This window comes from Helobdella robusta (genome assembly GCF_000326865.2).
Source record: "Helobdella robusta unplaced genomic scaffold HELROscaffold_17, whole genome shotgun sequence".
NCBI classification, from domain to species: domain Eukaryota; kingdom Metazoa; phylum Annelida; class Clitellata; order Rhynchobdellida; family Glossiphoniidae; genus Helobdella; species Helobdella robusta.
This window is the reverse complement of record NW_008703942.1, coordinates 2,969,839-2,993,550: the sequence shown is the minus strand read 5'-3', so window position 1 is coordinate 2,993,550 and position 23,712 is coordinate 2,969,839. Positions and strand designations below refer to the sequence as shown.

Here is a 23,712-nt window from a genome sequence, read left to right as displayed (position 1 = left end):
AATATTGTGTTTCTGATTAATTTTTTGTAGACACTTGATCGTTGGAGGGCACATATCGTTCAGCACAGTGAGCAGCTTGATGCGAAACTTCACGCACAACGATCGACTCAATCAGAACCTCAAATGTGTCATACTTGATGAGTTTGTAATTTATCATTAAAATGAACAACACACGCAAATACACCACACACACACACACAGAGAGAAACGCGCACACACATACACACACAAAGACGCGCACACACACACACACACGTGCACGCACGTACAGAGAAAAGCCATCGTTAGAATTGGATAGCCTGTACAAACGTTACTATAACAAGATCGCTTACATCAAGGGTTCCATGATGGTCATTCGTGATTTGAAAAATGCCAGGGTGAGTAGAATAAAAAACTGAAATGATCGATGAGATATAAAATAAAAGAATATTTTTAGATTTGATGGCAGTGTTAATAATTTTTATTACAAAATTGACTTTCATTACTGCTACTTTCGCTTTTACGACTAATTTTAGCATAACAAATTTTTATTTAAAAAAATTAAATTAACATTTATGATTTATTACCACGTAAAATGTAACGTTTTAGCTGGCAAGTTCGGAGGCAGTTTTGATTCTGACCAACCAGTCAAGTGAATGCCCTGATATTGAAGACACAAGTATGATGAACTGATATGCTTGAAGATGTTCTTAACAGATAATATTGAAATAATAAAATGGGAGCGAGATTGACGGCAGGATAGTGTAATGGTTAAGGTGCTTGTCAGCACTATGCACTGACCGAGTTTGAATGCGAAAGAAATCCACGCGATGTGTTTTGATGCATGTAAATTAACAAATAAAAAATTATTAAAAATGATAATAATTTTTTTTTTAAATGTTTGAAATTTATTCAATTTATTGAACAGAAAACATAATGAAAGCAATAGCGATAAAGAATTACTGTGGCCACGCTAAAGTGATACTGCAGCTGTTGAAGAGTGAAAATAAGGTATTGCTTAATTTTTATCCTGTTCTGATAAATTTTTGTTTTGGAAGAAAGTAAGTTAATTTAATTTATTTTTTGTAATAATTCAGAAATTTTGAAGATTTTTAAAATTTGTTTACTAAAATTGGATGAATTAAAATAGATTTAAAAGTTTAATATTACTTGTGAGTTTCAAGTTTAAAAGTATTGGTAAATTCAATAATAAATTAAGTAATGTAACAAGTCAGATGAAAATATTCAGTCAAGCTATAAAGATTTCTAAATGTGTAACAAACATGATTTTAATTAGCAAATTAGTTGATAACTGAAAGATAGGAACAAATGATCTGTGATTCTATTGAAATGCTGTATGACAAATGATGGCAAAAGATTTCTATTTGATTGTCAAGTACAACCAAAATGACGCTGTATAAATTGATGAGAGATTGATGGATTTACGTAAAATGTTACCAGACGATATGCAAGAACCTGCCATTTTGGACGAGTAGAGACCACATAATCTGCTTCACTGAGATGAAGATGGCCTTCATGGCAGCTGGATGTCTCGCTCCTGGCTTCTCCACATTTCTATCCAACCTTCTCCTCATGTTCTCTTACGATAAGAAGGTCATCACCTGAAGTTTCTTCTTGCTGATTTTATTCAATTTTTATTTTATAATTTATGAGTTTATTACTTCAATTAAATCTTATACGATAATTATCCTTCTTTCAACTGAAACTTGAAGAACGAATAATGCTTTTTTCTTAATAAGCTTTGTTCTCTAAATATACACGCGAGCCAACCAGCATTGTAACTGTGAAGTAACTGCTACCTGCTCAATATAAAACATCGTTGTTGGCAGAATCATGATCTGGAGAGTTGGCAAAACGAATACTTGAAGGGAGTCGACATGGAGGTGTACAAGGAGAAGTTCTCCACATTCTTCCACGATAGACCCATCTATGAAGTTATCAAGTAACTCCCACAATATTTTGATCGGTTTTGGCTATCAATTTATAGATTTTAGTTTTTTTAGGTTTTCTTTTTAAGCCAGAAAAAATAATGTAGAACACGAAACAGTATTAGGAAATAAATTGAAATTATGTAAGTATTTGAAAGAAAATACAAGCTATGGTCATGGTGCCACTATAAAAACAAAATAGACCTTTTAATTGTTTGCATTTCAATTGACACATGATAGCTTCTGTTACACGAGATTACGTCTGCTACTGGTTGCTGTTGTAGATGGATGCAATAATCAAAATAGAGAAAGTTCAAAACCAAGGTTGTATTACAAAAAACAGATATTTTACTAATACTAAATGTTATTAGTTATAAGTTTACATTTTTATTTGTTGTTAATAAAATTATTCAAATTTTTCAAAATTTTTCGTTTAGTCGTCAATAAATGACTTGTATTTTTTCGGGTGTAAATAAAATATTTATTTTTTCAATTAGATGCTTTTAAATGACTTGTATTGACTTCGAGCAGAATCATCCTGAACCCGAGCAAAATGAACGCCATCAGCCCGCAGAGTGTGGGCTTCTTCATATGCACCAGTGAGAAGCAGGTGAAATCCGTGCTGCACTACTGCTTGAGATGCCACTGCGCTGTGCCTGCCCACATGATCAAGCAATGTCCATGCTCTTCAGCTAAAGTTTCCTGTTCGTTTACATTTTTTATTTCATTTGTTTTTTGATTTGTTTTTAGAATCTCATGTTTGCCACAGTTTGTTCTTCGGTGTTTTTCTATTGGCTGTAGATGAAATTCACATAACATCGATGCTACATGATCGCATTTAATGCACCTGTAGCCAGGCCAGCAAAACGATTCTTAATTGATTGCAGCATGTGCCAACATTTTTGTCGCTAAAGCAACGAATCCAAATAAACTCTTAAATTGATTCGTACTTGTAATCAATAGCATACCGTGACAAAACTAGAAATTTGCAGTGAAGGGCTTAAATTTGCTAAAAAGAATTAGCGATTGTTAACATATTTTTCCGCTTACGCCAATGTACTTGTGTCTTGTACTGAATAATACTGAGTTTTTTGTTGTGAAGAGCGACTGAAAAAGTTTTTAGCACAAGTGTACAAATTTTTACACAATTATGTAGAAATTTCGGTTAACTTTGCCCTAATCCTACCAAGACTTTGCACTGCAGGGAGTTTGAGCCCTCCGGCAGCATATTAATGTGGCCGTTTGTTCTCAACCGAACAGTTCAGAATAAAAGCAACAGTTACAAAAGTTACGTCCTGCTGCATTGTTGCTTGCGATTGCATCTCAAACCATTCCTTCTGAACTTCCAACACCAGCCCACTCTCCATCCAAACGTTTAAAATTTTGTCAAGTTTTTTTTCTTAAATGACTCTGGGTGTACATGCACACCAGACACACTCAGGCAGTGGTGGATCTAGAGGGCCAGGGGAGCCGTTGTAAGCAGTTTTTGTATTAAAGTCAGTAAAAATCAAAAAGAAAGGTCGTCAGCCATAAAGGTTGGACCCCGGTCAACACATTGGAACATATTTAAACAAGAAAATAAAAAAAAGGGACGTAAGTTCAAGATTGCTAAAAATGCCTAGGCCCGCCGCTGCACTCACGCACACACACGCACGCACGCACGCACACACACACACACACACGCACGCATAGACCCACCGAAACGAGCACAACATTACACACGCAACAAACAATGACACTCACACACTTACACACACACACACTCACACACACACAGAGACATTTCGCACACATACGCGCATACATGCAAGCAAATTTGTATTGTTACGCAGGCAAGCAAGCAATATACTGAGATTTTTAAACGATTGGTTGCCTGTTTTCATAGCTGACGTGAGTGAATTGTGTCTAAAAGGGTTTCTGTAAATTATTTTTATTAATTAAAAATTTGTTTGAATTCTTGGACAATTTTAAACTACCTACTAGCGTAAATTGTTATGTTTAACCTCCAGATAAACTTCTATTGAAAGCTGAGGAACAACATGTTGGAAGGTTGGCTTGCATGTGCAGTGCACCAGTTTATTCCAATGATGAATCTTTTCTAAATATATTACACTAAAACATGTATTCTTAGTAGCATTCCATTGAGTTTTTTTTTCATCAAAATTTAAACTCGTTTTCTTGTTTTTAGTTGTAAAATGTTGTTGATTTCAATTCATCGATTGTGGATAAATGATGGTTGGAATGCGCGATGGATTACAATGGAAGGTTGAAAAATTGTAAAACGCGCTAGGTGAAAAAGAAATATTAGTTTCAGTTTGTGAGTCCCGGCCTCATCACACATACATTTCTTTTATTAGAATAATAAATTATTAATTTAATCACATGGAAACAGAGAAGACCAAATAATGGCCTCAATAGCCGAGGAAGTAAATGACCGGACGACCAATCGCAACAATCCATTAGATGCGTCAGCTTCAAGCAATCTCAACACAGCCGCCAATGAGTCTCCAGCCGATATCATTTCGAAATCATCACCGGCATATTCTCCACCGTTTGCTATGCCTAATGAACGTAATGGCAATAATTCAAGGACAGCACAAACAACGTCTTCAGAAATAACTCCAGCTGGATCGAGATCTCAGTTGCAAGAGACAGCACTGCAGTCTCAGGGATCAGCAAATTTAGGAGAATGTGAAAGTGAAGATGTCGGATTGTTCGATGTTACCGGTTTATTTTTCTGGTGTCCGTCCAAAAAGATGGACGATTGCTTGCTGGTTAGTTGGCCATGATCACAAAGATTGATTGATTGATAGATTTGACTGCTTATTATAAAAGTTTAATAAAAATTTTAATTACTTTTAGTGCAACTCGTGTTATCTTCTTTTTTTATTTATTTATTTACATGAGCAATTCTGCCTCAAACCCAGTGGCAGATTTAAGGAGATGTTGGGCTGCTCCAAAACTTTCGAAACTAAAAATTAACAAAAAAATATTAAAGTTCGAGGAGAACAAATGTGAAATGTATTTTAAACAGTAATTTTTTTTATTAAAATAAAATAATTATTATTCATAAATATAACTTTCACAATCAAATCATTGAATTATAAACTTTCAAAAAATTTGTTAGAGTCCTACACAGAATCAAGAAGTGACAAGGAAACTTAGAAATCATATAATATTGTGCTTAACTTATCGATCGCAGGTTCTTTTTATTTGAAATTTGTGTTTCAACTCTAGAAATCTCACCATAATCAGCCAAAAATAACATTTTTATATGCTTCCAAATAATTTGTAAAAATAAAAATGAAACTCACGCCAGGGTTCTCTCCGAAATTTTATTCTACCATTGAGATCCAGCTCTCTTATGAGTTCGCAGTTGCACACACTGGTCATAGTAGCCGAATCCAAGAAGTTCGTCGAACAAGAATGGAACTCTATAAAAAACTTCCCTAAAATTTACGTTAAAATTGTTAGTGTAGACCAATCATTTTTACAATTGTTTCACATTTTCATTAGCAAATTTTCGTTGAATTTTTGCAGTCTGTTTCATGTTATTTCTATACTCTGCTGCATAGCCTGCCCTCCAACATGCATGTAACATTTCCAAAATGCTCATCTTTCCCAACCAACTTTTAGATAAATTTTTCAGTTTTTGAAACTATTTCACTTTAATTTTCATAAAGTAATATGCATACATTAAACATACCAAAACTGCATGTATTTTTCAAATGGTACACTATCATTATTGCTATTGAAATTAATTTTTTCAAACGAAATTGTCACTAAAAAATGTCATCACTGTCAACTGAACGATGACGATGGCAGGGGTCTCCTCTCAACCGAGGCGTCTTAAGAAGCATCTTCATTGAGAAGTGCCACATGTGCGTGGTGCATTCCGTCCAAGCCAGCAATTCATCGGACTTGCCAATCGCTGCATCGTCTTCTGAAAATAAAAATTCGACAATATCTCAAGATGATAGCAAAGCACTGCTGATAACGTTGAATATAAAAAACATGACGTACAAGAATGCCTTATCCAAATGTAACAGCGATGCATTTGACATTCTTCACAAGCTATTGTATGCAAGAAAGGAATCTTGTTTCAGTAAGACGATTCAATTCACTTCTTTATTTCTTTATTTTTATTTCAAGTTTGAATATTTTATAATAACGATTTTTACAAATGACAAATCTCAAACATCTTGCAACCCTATTAAAATACCTTCAATTTGAAACCACCAGAGTTTGACACAGATGTCAACAACAATGCCAATGCCAGTGCAGTTGTTTCTGGCTCCAACTCCATTCCACTACTAACTGAACTGAGTAACTAACAAAAATTAATTTTTTAATATTTCCGTAGTTATTCTTATGCTTCATTTTCAATTATATAATAAAATTTCTGTCAAATACGTTTATTGGTTAATTGGTCAAAATCTGAATTTGTTTCCTAAAAATTTACAAAATATACAAAACAGTGAACGACGAGAACGTGCAGTTCATAGACCAGGATGATGATGACGACCCAGACACTCCATTCCACCTCACTCAACCATTTGCATGTGGGAGAGCTTTTGCTGCCAGAGTCTTGGATGCCCTTTCTACAAATGTTAAATTTGTTTTATTAAACATATTCCGTATAATAAATTTTGTTTTATTATTGAGTTCCATTGTCATATAATTTTAATATCCAAATCGTTGTGCCCACAACATAAGTTCTTTTTTGCTTTTCAATAAAAATAAATGGCTGACGAAAGTTTAAATCATCGAACGACACACAAAATAAGATGATCTTCAACCCTGAGACCTACGACCTGGTACGATTGTTCGTGTCCGGCACAGATTCCGAGGAGCATGACCATCTGGTGACTGAAGGATTCGCTGAAAAAAGTTGCCAGATGTCTGCCGAAAAACTGAAAACCATTAGAAATCGATCCCGAATAAAATTACTGCCTGTTGATTCGGGAATTTTAAAAGAGTACTATGTAAGAGAAAGAATTTTATATTTTTTCATTTTTTTATTATGTAGTTGCTTTTAAGAGTCTCAGCCAAACCTCGATCTTTAATGTTGTCTTAAATCCACGTGTCTTTCTAGATAAACCGTTTGAATTACCATCAACATTCTACGTTTATTATCGTTAACATCGTCAACATTAACCTATCACTGTATAAATATTTTTACGACATTCCAGAAAGACACATTTGAGCACCTTTTCACAAACTCCCTCTTCAACCACGGCATCTTATGCATCGGCATTTACAGATTTATTGACAGCGACACCATCGATCTGAAGAACCGATTCATCATCGCCAACCCACCGCCTGATATGGCGGTCAGAAATTCTGACCTGGTTAGTGCTCATTATTTAAAATTTATAAAACGACTTTATTCATCAATAGTTAAATTGATGGACAGTTTAATTTGATAGTTGTGCAAAAATCTGCCGGTACCAGCAAGGTTGTTATCTTTCAATGACACTAACAAGAGCATTAACATGATGACAAATGTATTTATTTATCAACATATTAAGGTTAAAGTTGTAATATAAAACGCACGGTAAGAAGAACTTTTTAATATTTTAGAAGGAAAAATTTTAGATGAATGAGCAGGTGGTAGATAGCAAAACTTATGAACTCGCTTGACATTTTGTTGAAATAATTGTCAAACATGAATTGATCGGAGGTACCTGTTTATTTTGTTGAAAATGATGATAGGGTAAGAATGATTGTAGATAGAATGCATTAACTACAAGTAGTCAGACTAACAGTCTTAACTTCTATTTCTCAGTTAACGTGCCACACGTCCAAATTTATTGATAACATAACTTATTTCTTACCAGGCGTTTCATAGCCTTTTGAAAGGTTTTGTTTGTTGTCGTAAATTATTAAACATTAAGGATGCGTTTAAAAGTTGGTGAGCGGCAAGTTGTTAACGAGGAAAGTAAATTTTCATCATCATTTCGTCATGCTTCTATCATTTCATATCATCCCGTAACTTAAACAAATTTGATTTCAATACTGTCACAATTTCCCCCCAACCTCCATGCAGATATACTGCTTATGCCCGTACACGCTGCTGGTGTAAGGAACGACTACAGCCTGATGTTACGTTCCTTTTATTCTATCCATCAATGCCAGTTGGAAGAAACATCATTCGTTTGACGTTTTTTAGCTTAATAAAATGTTTGAAACAACATTTTTATCGTTTTGAGAGATATCTTTCAAGATTTTTTTTTATCAAATATGATTAAAAACATAAAACCAACAAATAAAAAATACTTTTTTTTTAATTTGACTAACCAAATGACCAATGCTATAGTAACGATGGTTGCTGAAGTGATGTTTTCTATTGGTGTTTTAACATTTTAACATTAACGTTGTTTTGTTTTACTAATTTTAATAAATTTTTTAAAAATATTTATGTGTATCAACACTTTATAATAGAATTATCATTGATGTTATTTTAAATGTTGTTAATGGCTAATGCAAGTTTTATTTTAATGTTAACCTTTTTTAAATATTGTCGTGAAATATTTTGTTTCAATTATTTTTAACTATTTCATATTTTCTGTTTGAAATCGAAATAAACAATTCTAAAAATAACTTCTATGATAATTTTTTATACAAATTTAAAACGTTCAAGCATATGTCAACATTTTATCTTCAAATTGGGATGTAAAAATATCACGATATATATTAGCAGAAATGAAAGAAATTTAGAAAAGTGATAACATGTTTATGAAAAAAGTTTAAAGTAATAACATGAGTTCGTGTTTTCTTTTGGCTGATGTTTGCAAGAGGAGAGGACAGTTTGATAGCCTCTTATGTGGTGTGCTGAAGTAAATTATTGGGAACCAGTTGAAGGCAGCAAGTGGGAAACCGACATGGAAAACAAACACAAAAAAGACAAAATTAAAAATAAGAAAACTACATTTTATGTCATATTTACAAAGATAACAGGTTAAATAAAAATCAAAGAAGTGTTTTTCTCATAGTTTTACAAACCATTTACTTGTTGGTCTTCCAGACATTTTCGACTTTATTAAACCCTTATCTCCTTTACACACGTTGATGTTTTTATATGCTGAACAATGAATGAAATATTTACGCGTCTAACAGCTGCCAGGGTTATCTGCGTTTGAACGTGACCATGACGAAGAAGCGCTCATATCATTAAATCGGTTGTGCTTAGAAATTCTCTTCAAACTCTAAATGGTTGTGCAGTTACATTTGGCAGCCTTGTACTTAACTTCTGCAATCAGCTTGCTGATTATTTATTTAAGCGAAAAATTGAAGTATCAAATGAAACTTGAAAACACACGTAAACGGAAATGAATTAAACTAAAATATTTTATTTTGGAGGTTATAAATTTTGAGAATATAAATGAGAGCCATACTAAGTTAAACTATGTATGAACAGCATATGAGACAACAAAAGCCCTGTTACTAAGAAAGCTAAAGCACTAACAAAAGTATTTATTTATTTGCATGCGCAGTAACTTGCATGTCAGTTTGATAGTTTCATTGTTATTATTTAAGACTTTTCAACGTTGAGCAAGCAATTGATATTTGCCATTTAAAATACACTGTATCGTGTGTTTTTATCGCAAATATTTGATGAACAGCGAAACATCTAGTGGCAGACCAAGATGGATATGAACAGTTCAAAAACCGACCGCCCAAACATCTGGACGGCGGAAAGTTCAACATGGGACTCCATCCTCATCACTTCTGATCAGCCGTCGAACGATTATTGCACTAGGGTGCTTACTTGGCCCTACGCCATCATTCCGTGCGTCGTCATACTTTTCAGTGGCCCGATACTCATTTTGGCATTTAGATTGCTCTACAGAGCTTTTAGAGAGATCAATTTCATAAGAAAAAATAAGAAATCAGCTTCCATGTACAATGACAGGAGAATGACGGTTTCCGAGAAAATGAATGCCTTCTTCAGTCAGGGGTCCAACTTGAATTTTGATCATGACGATTATGCAGATGAAGACGAGGAAGTGGTAGCTGGAGCTTTGGAAGGAAAGTCGATGATCACAATACTTTTCATTCGTATTAAATATTTTTGCGTAAAAATCACATCATTTCAAAATGCTTCCGGAAAAATATTGGTATATTATTAACTTCTATATTTTGATTTTTTTGTTCTTTTATTAACAGTTTTTTTAAATTTGTATCTATACGACTAAACTGTTTTTTAAGCATTTTTAAACTAAAATTCATATTTAAATTTTTGAAAAATTTATTTTTAGGTTACGCTGTCTTGTGCACTCAGCATAATTTCATTGGTCCTCTTCTTTTATGATGCTTGCCAGTCAGTTTTCAATTAACTCCAACACTAACTTGCTATGAACTTGTCTAATAATAATTAATACTAATTAATCGCTAACAATTTATATAACAACGTCTCATCAATTGCCAACACAACGTACAGCACTACACATATTTTACGTATAAAATAACTTTTTTTGTTCTACACTTCAGCAAGTGGTAAATAAGCAATAACAGTTTTGCACTGAAACCAAGTCAGTTCATCTTATCGGCAATAAAATGCGTTCTAATTTGCCGAGCCATTACGCGTATCGACAAATATTTATATGTGAATTATTATAAGATTTGTATGCTTGGAAGTAATTTTTTCCAACACATTAGACACGTCATGTTTATAGAATATGTTTTGTTTTCATAACATAATTTTGCAACTTAATAATTCAAGAGAAAATGCTATCGAGAAAGAATATCTCGTTACGATTATGGCTGCAGATGTCATCGACCTGATATGCAACTTCTACTTTCTACTGCACTTTGTGATCAAAGTTTGTGACGATGATGTTTAAAACAAATCATTTCATCGCATCATGACGTCAATTGATTCTTCAGTCTCAGTAACTCCTGTTAAAAGAAAGACAAAAATTAATGAAATTCAGTACGTGGCAGCAAGCGACAAGTTGAGGTATTGGCTGCAACTGACGTCAGTCGTCGACATGTTCACCATTCCTCCGCTCCTGGCTGCCATCCACCTGAAGAAACATTGGATCGGTTAGGGTTTTTTCGAATTTATAAAAACCTATAATTAATAAAATCTAATTAAAAATAAATAAAATTTAATAAAAAAATTTAATTTATAAATATATAAAGTTTAATTAACGACAATAAGGGCAATTAAAAAAGTTTGAGCAAAGCCCAAACTGCAGATTATTGAAAATTGTGAAAAAATTAAGAGTCCTTCATGTTTTCACTTCTAAACGGAAAAAAGTGTTAGGGCTGAAATTTCGAGAAGTACCAAGAAGTAAATTTTATTAAAATTGTATAAAGTTGGCCAACATTTGCAAGAAAATAAATACTTTCAGATGTAACAGTTACTGAAAATTTCCTCTGACTTTCCACCGTGTGATTGGACGAGGCAGTTTAAGACCATGGTCACTACTAAGCTAAAAGAGAATTTTTTCTGCATCAATGCCTTGTTTTTTTTAAGTTCTAAACGTGATGAGTAGATAATAAAATTTTATGTTAATGTAATATTGGCAATAAAATTGATTGTAATATCAGTCAATGGTCACTGCAGTCAGTATTGCCTACCTACATGAATTGCAAATATTTTATAAAAATTCTCTGACGTCAATAGACTTGTTAATGTTACCAAGCGATTTGGCTCTATTGTCACGGCTGAGATATAAATTCTTTTGAACAATCGCTGTACATACGGATTGATCGCACACTTCATTGTGTTGCACACACTCGCACGTGCACACACACCATTGTCACCTTAATTAAATTAAGGACTTAACAGCGCTTAATGAAAGCTGAAGTTTTTGATAAAAGCGATCGGGAGAATGAGCTGGGTGTTCACGAAGACAGCAGAAACTTTCAAATAAATCTAAAGTTGTGACATTTGAAAAAATAAAAAATTTAAAGAACAGCTATTTTACTGCCGATTATTAAACTGATAATAATAATTAAATAAATAATAATTACTATTATGACAGGTGGTGTCGGAGAAGTGTGATCATGTGCGCCCAATATGTTTTATGTGCGCACAATATGTTACTTAACATTAACAATATTGCAAAAGATTATAGAAAGTTTAGAAAATTTTCTTAAAAACACCAGTAAAAGTTGGAAATTTGTTTACGAAATAAATTTTGTTTTTTTTTTTAAACATTTCAATGTGGACAAGTTTGTTTGTATAAAACACCTTTATTGAGGGTTTCCGTAGTTGAACAAAATTTTACTTTATAAGGTGAAGTGGATTGACCTCTACGTCCATGCAAAAGGAACCCATGTTACGCGATGGACCAAAGTTTGAAACACAGAGCACGAGCGCCGTCAGTCCTTAATTTAAGATGTCCATGGCACACACCACGAATGAGTTAAAAAAAATCTGACTAAAAACGAAAAAATAAATGAACAAACAAACACATTAAATGGTTTACATTAATTAGTAGTTAAGTCTTTGTGTTCTTATAAAAACTTAAAAATATTAAGATTAAAGTTGGCTATAAACGAAAGCATATGTGTGTATGGTTACAAAACTAAATAATAACTATATCGTCGTGCATCAAAATATTTCGATCGTGCTGGTGTGTAGCAGATTTGAAACAAAAACTTTCTTATTTATTATAGATAAACAGCTGACCAAAAATACCTTAAATCATTGTTGTTATACAAAATTGTGCTGGCTAAATCCGCTTTTGAAATGTCGAGGGAAGCAATAGAAAATTTTTGAAAATAGAATCATTTGGGGATTGAATTTTAACAAAAAAAAATTATTGGGTTCTATGCCAATTTTATTGAGACATCATTCAAATTAATAATCATTTACTGATTATTTTTACGTCTGGAAAATGTCATTGGACAATGTTGTTCATTTATAACTGTGTTGAAAAGATCACAACCAAAACAGAAACGGCAATGGGCCATTTCAATAGTGCCGATCAGCTATCTAACTAATAACTAATAATTAGTTAACTAATGATATCAATATTATTCATCTCTCTATTTCGTCATTTAAACAAACTTATCTCTGAACCCAGGCATCAGGTTTGTCTGCGCGTTTCGTCTCATAGATTTTTCAGACGTGCTTCAATCATTGGGCATCTTCAGAACTACAAATCCCGTCAAACTCTTCAGGCTGCTCACAATCTTCTTAAGCGTCTGCATCGTTTCTGCGGGGTTTGTTTTTTTGGTAAGTTATTTTGTGCTACGTACGTACGTGTAAAAATAAAAAAAAAGGTTAAAAGACGACGTTTTATTACCAAATTTAAAAAAGAAATTCATAAAATGAAATAATTGTCAGTTGGAGAACTCTGGCGATCCGTTCCGCTGCTACTCCAACTCGCAGTATTTATCAATTTGGAACAGCCTCTATTTCATTTTCATCACTCTGTCCACTGTTGGCTACGGAGATATTTTGTGTTACACAGTGCTTGGGAGGGTATTTATCTGCATCTTCATCGTAGGAGCCATTGTGAGTCTGTGATTGTGATAGCAAGATGTGATGATGGTGATATGACAGATGATATGACGATGATGGTGTAAAGATAATAATAACGATGTCATTACTAAACAATCATTATTATCAAATAAAATAAAACAAATTATTGTTGTCATCACCCTCCATAAGAGCCTATTTGCCGGCTACATTCCTGAAATAATCGAAATTATGAGCGATTACAGAACGAAGTATGCCGTCGAATACAAGCGGGAAGGAGGCGTCAGGTCAGTCTTTCCACCTTTCCACCTTTCCATCTTTTTAGTTTTATATATTTCCATCTTTCTATCTTTATATTTTTCAATCATGCCATCTTTTTCAACGTTTATATTTTAATTGGCATACATTCAATTATCCGATGTCAAACTATCCTTCAGCTTAAAATAGTAATAAATTTTATATAAACTGTGAAGTACTTTTTTTACTGAAAAGTACTTTTTTATGAATGTACTTTTAAATTTGATAAAAGTTTAAATTTTTTATAAACTAAATAATACTCATCATACTTTGTTTCGGCAAGCATTCATTCAGTTTTTCCCTGATTTTCCAAATTCCAAGCTCCATCGGTGAACGTACCACCTCAAAAGTTTATTTTCTGCAGCTGAACTTTTATGAACACCATTCTACGAGTCAACAAATTTCCAAATGTTCTGCGAACTTTCACAGCTATTACGCCCCACATCACACCTTCCATTTCATCTATCCATACCTTATTTTGCATTATACGACCCACTCATTGATTAATATGCAAGTGCCATTTTTCTTAACATTTAGGTTCTTGCCTGGCAGATGAACACTTTAACAAACCAGGTCACACAAAAAACCCAATTTTCCAAATGAGCTGCCTTGACGATTTACTGAAAAATAAAATTTTGTGTTCATCAGGCAATTTTGACTGATGTGTCTTTACTATTTAGATGCAACTTCTGTGTCCCAGCCAGACTGACCAGTGACCACTTACTCATCTGCACGCACGCGCAAGCACAAATGAACACTACTCACACGAGATGCATGTGGTGGTTTATGCGTCTTAAATTAATTGCATACACCATTCAAAGCATAATTATTTAAGAGTTACACATTATTTTTAACTACAGTCACCAACACATGATTTGTTGCAGACACTTGATCGTTGGAGGGCACATATCGTTCAGCACAGTGAGCAGCTTGATGCGAAACTTCACGCACAACGATCGACTCAACCAAAACCTCAAATGTGTCATACTTGATGAGTTAGTAATTTATTATAATTTATATGATTAAGTTAGTGAAAGTTGCAACGAACTAACGCTATATGATAATTTTCATTGGTCAATATCTTTCTCGACGATATAAATTATGGTCAGGTAACAAAATGTGGTTTTTGAAAATTATCGCGTTAATATATATACATATATATATTTTTTTATTGAAATTGTTAAAATTTGTCAAAAATGTTGAAAAAAGTTTGCAATAAGTCATTTTACTTACGAACAATCTCACCATAATATATATATATATATATATATATATATATATATATATATACTGTTTGCAAGTGAGGAACCGTCGATGGAGTTGGAAACACTGTACAAACGTTACTACAACTACATAGTGTTCGTGAAGGGCTCCATGATGGCGATCAAGAACTTGAAAAGTGTCAGGGTGAGTTACATGGCATGACACGCTACAAGTTAAATATCATTTGGTTGAGGATAATAATGTCACAAAAATTTAGTTCACGAAGATAATTGTTCAAACTTTGGATTCCATATATGATGATTTAGTTTTAATGTGATATTATTAATGTTATATTATTAATATTAATTAATTATAATAATAATATTAATATTATTAATATTAATGTTATATATGCAACATTACATTAATGTAACGTGTAGCTTCATGTTTTTTGTTATGCCATGTTAATGTGACATGACATTTTAATGTAATCCCTCAAATTAAAGTAACATAGTAACATTGTTTCGTGTAATATTTTATTAACATCACATCACATAAATGTAATGTCATATTATTGCCACGTTACGTCATTCTGACGTCACAGCTTGCTCAGGCGGATGTTGTCCTTATACTCACCAACCAGTCCGCTGTTTGCGCCGATACCGAAGATACGAGTAACTATAATATTCTGACGATGACGCAATTACGACGAAGATGATGACGATGATGACGGTGATGGTTGACGGTGTGAATGATGGTAGAGACAATAATGACGTACATAAAGATGATGATGTGGATGGTGAACACGGTATGGGTGATTGTAAAAGTCGAGATTGCCTCCACCAAAACAGAGAACATAATGAAAGCCATCGCAGTGAAGAATTATTTCTCCGATTCTAGAATAATACTTCAATTATTAAAAGCCGAAAACAAGGTAGGGCGCTATTAAAAAGAAAAAATAGTAAAATTTTCGTATTAGAAAATAAAAAAGTTTTAAGAGATATTAATGATAATTAAATTATACATATATGGAAAATTTGACCAGACAATCTGCAAGAACCTTCCATTTTGGACGAGTAGTGACCACATAATCTGCTTCACTGAGATGAAGATGGCCTTCATGGCAGCTGGATGTCTCGCTCCTGGCTTCTCCACCTTCCTATCCAATCTCTTGTTCATGTTTTCCTACAGTAAAAAAGTTGGTAACAACAATTACTTTGAAATTTTCTTGGCGATATTTTTTCCCGGTGTCAATTTTAAAGGTGTAGAAGCCGTTGAAAAATGAAGAAACAGAGTCCTATTGATTTATTTTAATTTTAAACATTCAACGTGAAGATAAGTGACTCAGAGACAATAGCCCACTCACTTGCCGTGCCTCAAATGCCGTCCCGCCTACTCTACTCAATTTTTAAAATATTTATCTGTAAAAACTAAATTGAGTTTTTAAAATTTAACAAACAATTATTCAAATAATTTATAAATTTTTATTTAAAACAACTATTATTTGACATATTTTTGTTTTTTTTTCTATGCAAAAGAACAATTTAGCTGAATGGCAGAACGAATATTTGAAGGGAGTTGACATGGAGGTGTACACTGAGAGGTTCTCAGCGTTTTTCTACGGAAGACCCATCCACGAAGTTGTCGAGTAGGTAATGTTAGACTTCTGTGTCCCATGCAATTGAAATTGTTTTTTCTGCTGAACATTTGCATTTCCTTTCTTCATGTCTTACCGAAGTAAACTTTTTGGTATCCTACGATGTATTAACGATTAATGCAATAAGGACAATTTATTGATTTTTTTTAGATACAGATAATATCTTAGTGAAATAAATAGACAAATTAAAATTATTGTATAATACGTACATGCAATTAAAAGTTGGTTGAATGGGACTAACAACAAATGATCATTCAGTTTAAACATAAAATAATGATGTTTTTGTGTCAATGCCGTTTGTAAATAAAACAACAATATGATGTTTAAAATTGAATCACTCGAAATCACCGCCACCGCCACTACCACCACCAGCTTCTGCTACACCAAACTCCGCCTGCTTCTTGTGGCTGTTGAGGAAGATTGTGCTAATGTGGCTGGCAATGTGAGAGCAAGATCGAGGTTGCGTTGTCAGATAATCGAAATTTTTCGTTTGTTCAGCTTTAAAAATTATCCTTTTAAATCTCTTTCAGTGAATTTAATTTTGTCGTCGAAACAAGTTGTAATTTTTAATATTAATGATGCATTTTGCACTGCTTGATATCGCTAACTATAATGAGGCTGCCACGAAATCAGCGTAAAAATTGTTCTTTACCGACGTTGTTGAAACAAGTTGTTCATGCTACATACGCATCCGTGCGTTGTTGGCATTGGAACAAGGTGAGTGTGCCTGATAACTTGAGCGTTCTTTTCTTACTAAATTAACTTTCTAACCAAAATTTAACTTTAGTATTTGAAAAATTGAGGATCGTTTAAAAATCATTTCAGAATCATCCTCAATGCAGACAAGCAGAACGTGATCAGCTCGAACACAGTTGGTTTCTTCATATGTGCCAACCAGCAGTTGGTTCAATCGGTCCTCCACTACTGTTTGAGGTGTCACTCGAACAAGCCAGCCCACCAAATAAAACGATGTTCTTGCCCAACGACGCAGGCTCCCTGTATGTAGAAAATTTTCTCATTTTGCGATTCACTGTCGTCTGTGAATGTGCTTGCTGTCTTTTAAGTGGCGTCAGCATGTTTCTGACGAATGCTGATTTGTTCAACAATGTCATTGGTCTTATAATTTTTAACGAAAATATTTTCAAACTAACTAGTATTTTGTGCAAATGGATGTGTTTACTACGTTGCAAGAATTAAAATGTAACGGTAATGTTCCTTCAACAGACAAACTTTTACTGAAAACTGAGAAACAACACAGCATCAAGTAGGTGCCTGATGCATGCCAAATATTGAACAATTATTATTTAAAGTACGGTAGACAAAATAAATGAAATTGGAGTGAAAAATTTAAATTGCTGTCAATGTCAGTTCATATTTATTTTATATAAAAAATAACATGCTTGAAAAACCATCGTTATATTTAGATAAACTCAATTTGGATAAGGGGTGTGCAACTTTTTTCAGTCGCGGGCCACTTTCAATGCAAGAGAACACTGTGAGGGCAGTCATCGTCGACAAAATATATTTCACGATGAATTTATACATGATGTAAAAGCATGCATATATATATATATATATATATATATATATATATATATATATATATATATATATATTTACAATATTCCATAAATTCTACCGAATGTTTGGCGTTAATATGTTTGTAGTTCGTTTTTTCGATCTCTATCGATGAAGAAAAGGAGACCAAAGAAGATGACCAGCCAATAAAGAAACCTGACACCTAATTCGCATCAAAGTTCAACTTTACAACACCAAAGTTAATTTTTACAACGTCAAAGTTCATCTTGACAAAGTCAATATTTCCCTATATATACATCAAGGAGCACTGATGATGATTCATTCGGAATCGAAATATGGCCTTATTTGCAGCAAGAATTCGAAAAATAAGTTTATTTTGAATTTTAATAAACTAAACGTTCACCAAAAAACTTTAGTGAGAAAAATCGAAAAAACGAACTACAAACTTATTAACGCCAAACATTCGGTAGAATTTATAGAATATTGTAAAAATTATGGTCTATTACCAACATATATATATATACGTTGGGCTACGTTGTATTTCCTATCCAGTGTACGTCAGTCCTATCAAGGTCGCCGGTCCACATCTGGAGTTGTCCGCCACAACCCTCTGATCAGTCTTGCGTCAAAAGGACGCCAGACTGATCAGAAGGAAAGCAGATGGCAAGAGACATGACAGCAGATGGCCTCACGTACCATTTGCACCTTTCATACCTTACATAGATATCTTTTATTTTATGATTTTTATTATTAAAAATATGAATATTTATAAATTTATAACAAAAAATTATTAATCAAAAAAATGTGCCACTTTATAACACATCTAAGATTGATTTCTTCATCATCATAAACGGTAAATTTTTTATTATTAACATTTAAAATCATAGAAATTACCAGAAAACTTAAGCATCATAGATTATTTTAACAATTTCACTAAATTAATGTTTTAAAATAGTGATATATCAACTAAGAAACGTGAATAAAATAAATAAACCAAGTGAATTACCAAATTATTTTGTCATATAAATTTAAACACTTAATAAAATATCAAAATTAAAAGCTAAAATTAAATCTAATGTCATTAAAATGAGTTATATTATGAACAAAAATTGTCTAGAACTCTAAAACTACATGTTATTTTCACTATTCTATTTACACCAAAATTAAAAGCTAAAATTAAATCTAATGTCATTAAAATGAGTTATATTATGAACAAAAATTGTCTAGAACTCTAAAACTACATGTTATTTTCACTATTCTATTTACACCACTTGGACATACAAAATTTTGAGAGTTTGTATTTAAGTAAGATGAATGATAAATGAAACTTTATTCAAATCGTTTTAAAAATTTTGAAATTTATTTCCGGGGAACCACTTAAAACGGTTTGGCGGACCGGGTTGTGGCTTGCGGGCCTCCAGTTGCACATCCCTGATTTAGACAATAAATAAAATTATTTTTCACTAACTTCACTTTGAATCAATTGCAAAACTATGTTTGATTTTATGTCATTTTATCACTTCATAGCAGGGCAGGTTTAAAAGCTGATGTTCAAATCGACATTCAAAGCATTCCATCAGTCAGGTTCTTGGACGAAAACAATGTGGCCATTCCAGAGGGGGTATCCAGCGAAGCATTAGTGAAATCATCCACTAACAGCCTGCCTTCCTTCCTCCCTAACCCTAAGGGGTTAGCACCGTCAGCAGCCTCATCTCAGTTGACTCCATCTTCGTCGTCGTCGTCATCGCAGCCGTCTACATCGATGGATGGAGAATCTCCACCAGTTTCGAATGATGTTGAACAGTTTGATGTCACGGGATATTTTTTCTGGTGTCCAGCAAGAAGCATCGATGAATGTTTGCTGGTCAGTTTGCGATACGAATCTATAAATTTTCGATTTCAACCAGACACCTCAAAATTTTTGTTAGTTATCGTTAACATTGAACTGACTTTTTATTAAATCGCTCGAAACTGTACTCAATCGTGCACCACTATTTAAAATACGTGTTTTAATGGATCAAAATACCAGCAAGTTGGCTAATTTAACTTTCTAAACTTTCATTTTTTGACCAACTTTCATATTTCATTCAACCATATTTTTTTCATTTATTTCAGACAAATTATTATTTTATTTATTTTATTATTTGCAGAGCTCAGCTGAAAATGAGGACGTGTTGAAAACTTTGAAGGACCACATCATATTGTGCTGGTCTCATCAGTCTCAGGTCGATCAGTTCAATTAAACAAAACCATCAATAAGATATATTTTCATGTTACATATTTTCAAACCGAAAAAATATATTATTGTATATAAATATAAGCAGTTTATAAATAAAAATTCATTCAGATTAAATAAATCGTAACAAATCCGAATAGTAAACTACAAATTTTTCTAGGGTTCGCTTCGTAGCTTCATCCTTCCCTTGAGGTCAAGTTCTTTGACGAGCTCAGAACTGCATACGTTAGTGATTGTAACAGAATCGGCAGATTTCTTAGAACAAGAGTGGCACTCGATTTGCAACTTTCCAAAGTTGTACGTCAAAATTGTTAGTTTGCTATGGATAATGTCAATATTTTCTGGGAAGTTTTAGATTATGGAAGAATAAAAAACGCAGAAGATACAATTTACGTCAATTAAGCGATTTAAAACAATTAATTTTTGTTTTTCTCACAACATTTGATAATGCCTATTTAATAAAACAAACAAGTAAAAGACAAAATACATCGAAGAAACAGCATTTTAGTGAAAAATAAAAATCTGAACAAAACGACTACAGGGCTCTCCGCTTTGTAGAGGCGTTTTAAGAAGTATCAACATCGAGAAGTGCCACATGTGTGTCGTACACTCGGTTCAGACAAGCACAGCCAGCTCCATTTTTGCCGATGTTTCATCAGTGGAAGACAATAACTTTTCAGCATTTCAGGATGACAGCAAGGCTCTGCTGATAACGTTGAACATAAAGAACATGTCGTACAGAGATATTTTCAACAAATACACTAGTGTCACGTTTGACATGTTCAATGCCATGCTCGATGAAGGATACAAATCCGACTCAAGTGAAACAAATAACCACTGTTCTAAATTTCATTATTCATGAGTTGCTAAGACATTTAAAAATTTCTACTAAACGAGCTCTGTAAACTGGTGAAATTACTGGAGTTTGCTTGCTCGTTGCTTACAATTTCTTTGTTGACATGCGTCGTGCTTTTTTGAAAGTGTAAAATATTTTTCTGAGACATTAACAAAGTCAATTGTAACAAACAGTTTTGAATTCAGAAAGGGAAAATGCATTGGATGCTGGCTCGTCAACATCCATACCTTTGCTTACAGAACTAAGTACGTACAAGACCTTTTGTCATTTCCTGAGATTCTAACGTAAAATTTCAAACTTTTATTACCAGTTTTATGAAAATAATTTTAAAAAGTTATATTTTTTTTAGTTTGCAGACTACCATGTTTTTTTCCTTTTGATCAAAAAAATTAATTTACAAAACAGCAAATGACGAGAACGTGCAGTTCATAGACCAGGACGATGACGACGACCCAGACACTCCATTCCACCTCACTCAACCATTTGCATGTGGGAGAGCATTTGCAGCCAGGGTCTTGGATGCTTTATCAACTACTGTAATTATGAATTTCAAATTTTATTTGTAGGTTAATATGAATGAATACATGTTTTTATTTTCAAATGACATCACTTAACGAGGGCTTACCGCATTTCAATTCGCACACACCTCGTTCAGAAACATTTTCGTGATAAAATTTTAAAACTTTCCAATTTTTAATAGTTTTTATTTAGTGCTGATGCACTTCGATTTTTCAAAACACGTTTCAAAATAGTTTTCTAGGTTAAAATTTAACAAAATTGTTTAAAGTATCAAATATCAAACAAAAGCAAAACTTAATTTTTAGTTTGGATTGATGGTTTAAATTTAATCTAGATTTTGTCATTCACTTACAGCCACTAAATCAAAACTTGTATAAATACTTCAAACAATTGAATGAAGATGATCTTCAACCCGGAGACCTACGACCTGATACGTTTGTTCGTGACCGGCACAGACACCGAGGAACATGATCATCTGATGGCTGAAGGATTCACTGAACAGAGTTGCCAGATGTCTGCCGAACAACTGAAGACCATTAGAAATCGATCTCGATTGAGCTTGCTGCCCGTTGACCGCGGGATCTTGAGGAATTATCTTGTATGTTTTTGTATGGTTATGAAAATTAACGCTTCAACATTTTAATATTAATAATACTGATTTTAAAATCACAGTCAATGTTTCTTAAGCGTTTATAATTAAGTCCACGTTTCATTCAGATAGCCAATAATACGTAAAAACATTGCAGCCGCATCTGAGCCACAACATTGCTAGCTGTTTTTTTTTCAAATTTATGATTCCTACCTGTTTTTTGAAATTCTAATAAATTACCACTCAGTTTTTAATTTTGAAAAATTTGGCATTATCTAGTGTGTTTCGTGATATTTTAATTCCTTGTTAATCTGCGTTTTACGTGCTTTTTGTTGTTAATGAACTTCGTTGCAAAGTGACTGCTGTTTTTTGTCGCCCCTCATCTTAACGAACCATTCCTCTCAACCAGCAATCTGAACTGTTGATCAGTATTTGCAGTGTTCGATGCTAAAATGAACTTTTTCCAAAAGCTGTTCACAATGGTTTCCTAAAATTTCTGGATGAGATTAACTGAAGGACAATAACAGCTTGAATTTACGCAAGCATTACAACAACCAAACCTGTACCTGCCTGCACAAAAAGAATGAGTAAATTAAATTGAGAGAAACAGTAACAGCATTAATGATAAATATATAATTGAATCACTCCATTTCTTTGTCACACTCCCAACACAACGCAAAACAAACAGCAGGAGACGTTCGAATACATGTTCACAAACTCCCTCTTCAACCACGGCATCCTCTGCATCGGTATATACCGACTGATCAGCATTACCGACCCGAACAATCGGTTCATCATTGCCAACCCACCCCCAGACATGCAGCTCAAAAGTTCCGACAAGGTTAGCCCAGATAGATGATGAGGTGATAGTATGAAATTGATAAAGTCAATGTACTTGTTTTGAATGAAATATTTATTGATTGTTCAATTCATGTTGATTTGTAAACACGATGGTGATAACTAAACAACAACGCCGTAGAGAAATTAATATGCTATAATTATAAGTATATATTTTTTATCACCACCCTATTTTGACTCACTCCACCACCATTTTAAACGCCGCAGATTTATTGTCTGTGCCCTCATGCAGTCTGCGCATAGAATGCGTTCAGAGAAGAACTGAACCAACGACCAACATATCTATTGATACATTGTACATTTGTCTGGCGTTGCACGCTCTTGACTACTTGCTACAGAACATGTGCTGATAGATTTTTGTGTTTGTTTATGACTTTTTTTAACCTGAAACAAGAAATTGTTTTTGTTTTTTAGTTTTGTTAGAAATTGTCAGCATAAATTAAAATAATTTTTCATTTTTAACTCATTATTTGGTAAATGTTTCAATGGAGGAGCGTGAAATATACTAATATGAACTGTTAACTACTTGCTAACAAAAAATGACAAACAACATCTAACCATTATTAATGAAATTTAATGTTAACATAACT

General features: G+C 33.3%; 5 protein-coding genes across 5 annotated transcripts in view; all 5 read left to right on the top strand.

The window, feature by feature from the left end:
* Window positions 1–2,613, top strand: part of HELRODRAFT_130520 (hypothetical protein) — a gene marked incomplete at both ends in the record, with an annotated part of 6,726 nt that extends 4,113 nt beyond the window's left edge. Inside the window, 8 exons of the mRNA XM_009016132.1 lie at window positions 31–141; window positions 272–377; window positions 589–658; window positions 908–990; window positions 1,441–1,593; window positions 1,830–1,942; window positions 2,169–2,252; window positions 2,457–2,613. Coding sequence (XP_009014380.1) covers window positions 31–141; window positions 272–377; window positions 589–658; window positions 908–990; window positions 1,441–1,593; window positions 1,830–1,942; window positions 2,169–2,252; window positions 2,457–2,613 — 877 coding nt within the window. The remainder of the gene's footprint in view (window positions 1–30; window positions 142–271; window positions 378–588; window positions 659–907; window positions 991–1,440; window positions 1,594–1,829; window positions 1,943–2,168; window positions 2,253–2,456) is intronic.
* On the top strand, window positions 2,482–6,262 carry HELRODRAFT_170319 (hypothetical protein; the record flags this gene model as incomplete). The annotated part of the gene is made up of 7 exons (XM_009016131.1): window positions 2,482–2,632; window positions 3,938–3,977; window positions 4,321–4,702; window positions 5,056–5,130; window positions 5,248–5,397; window positions 5,754–6,033; window positions 6,171–6,262. The coding sequence occupies 7 exons, from the start codon at window positions 2,482–2,484 to the stop codon at window positions 6,260–6,262; spliced, it is 1,170 nt and encodes a 389-aa protein (XP_009014379.1).
* Window positions 6,263–6,715: 453 nt separating this feature from the next.
* HELRODRAFT_170318 (hypothetical protein) lies at window positions 6,716–8,090 on the top strand (the record flags this gene model as incomplete). The annotated part of the gene is made up of 4 exons (XM_009016130.1): window positions 6,716–6,913; window positions 7,121–7,279; window positions 7,769–7,838; window positions 7,978–8,090. 4 exons carry the CDS (start codon window positions 6,716–6,718, stop codon window positions 8,088–8,090), a joined length of 540 nt encoding a protein of 179 aa, XP_009014378.1.
* Window positions 8,091–10,705: 2,615 nt separating this feature from the next.
* On the top strand, window positions 10,706–16,955 carry HELRODRAFT_149692 (hypothetical protein; the record flags this gene model as incomplete). The annotated part of the gene is made up of 12 exons (XM_009016129.1): window positions 10,706–10,753; window positions 10,865–10,976; window positions 12,971–13,122; window positions 13,234–13,404; window positions 13,561–13,655; window positions 14,550–14,664; window positions 14,971–15,072; window positions 15,473–15,542; window positions 15,720–15,802; window positions 15,914–16,070; window positions 16,417–16,516; window positions 16,898–16,955. Coding segments are annotated over 12 exons (1,263 nt in total), but the record flags the coding sequence as incomplete, so codon positions are not given.
* Window positions 16,956–18,724: 1,769 nt separating this feature from the next.
* Window positions 18,725–23,472, top strand: HELRODRAFT_170315 (hypothetical protein; the record flags this gene model as incomplete). Its single annotated transcript, XM_009016128.1, has 10 exons — window positions 18,725–18,756; window positions 19,595–19,928; window positions 20,215–20,289; window positions 20,461–20,610; window positions 20,842–21,121; window positions 21,330–21,401; window positions 21,562–21,668; window positions 22,076–22,273; window positions 22,953–23,094; window positions 23,330–23,472. 10 exons carry the CDS (start codon window positions 18,725–18,727, stop codon window positions 23,470–23,472), a joined length of 1,533 nt encoding a protein of 510 aa, XP_009014376.1.
* Between the last annotated feature and the right edge of the window lie 240 nt (window positions 23,473–23,712).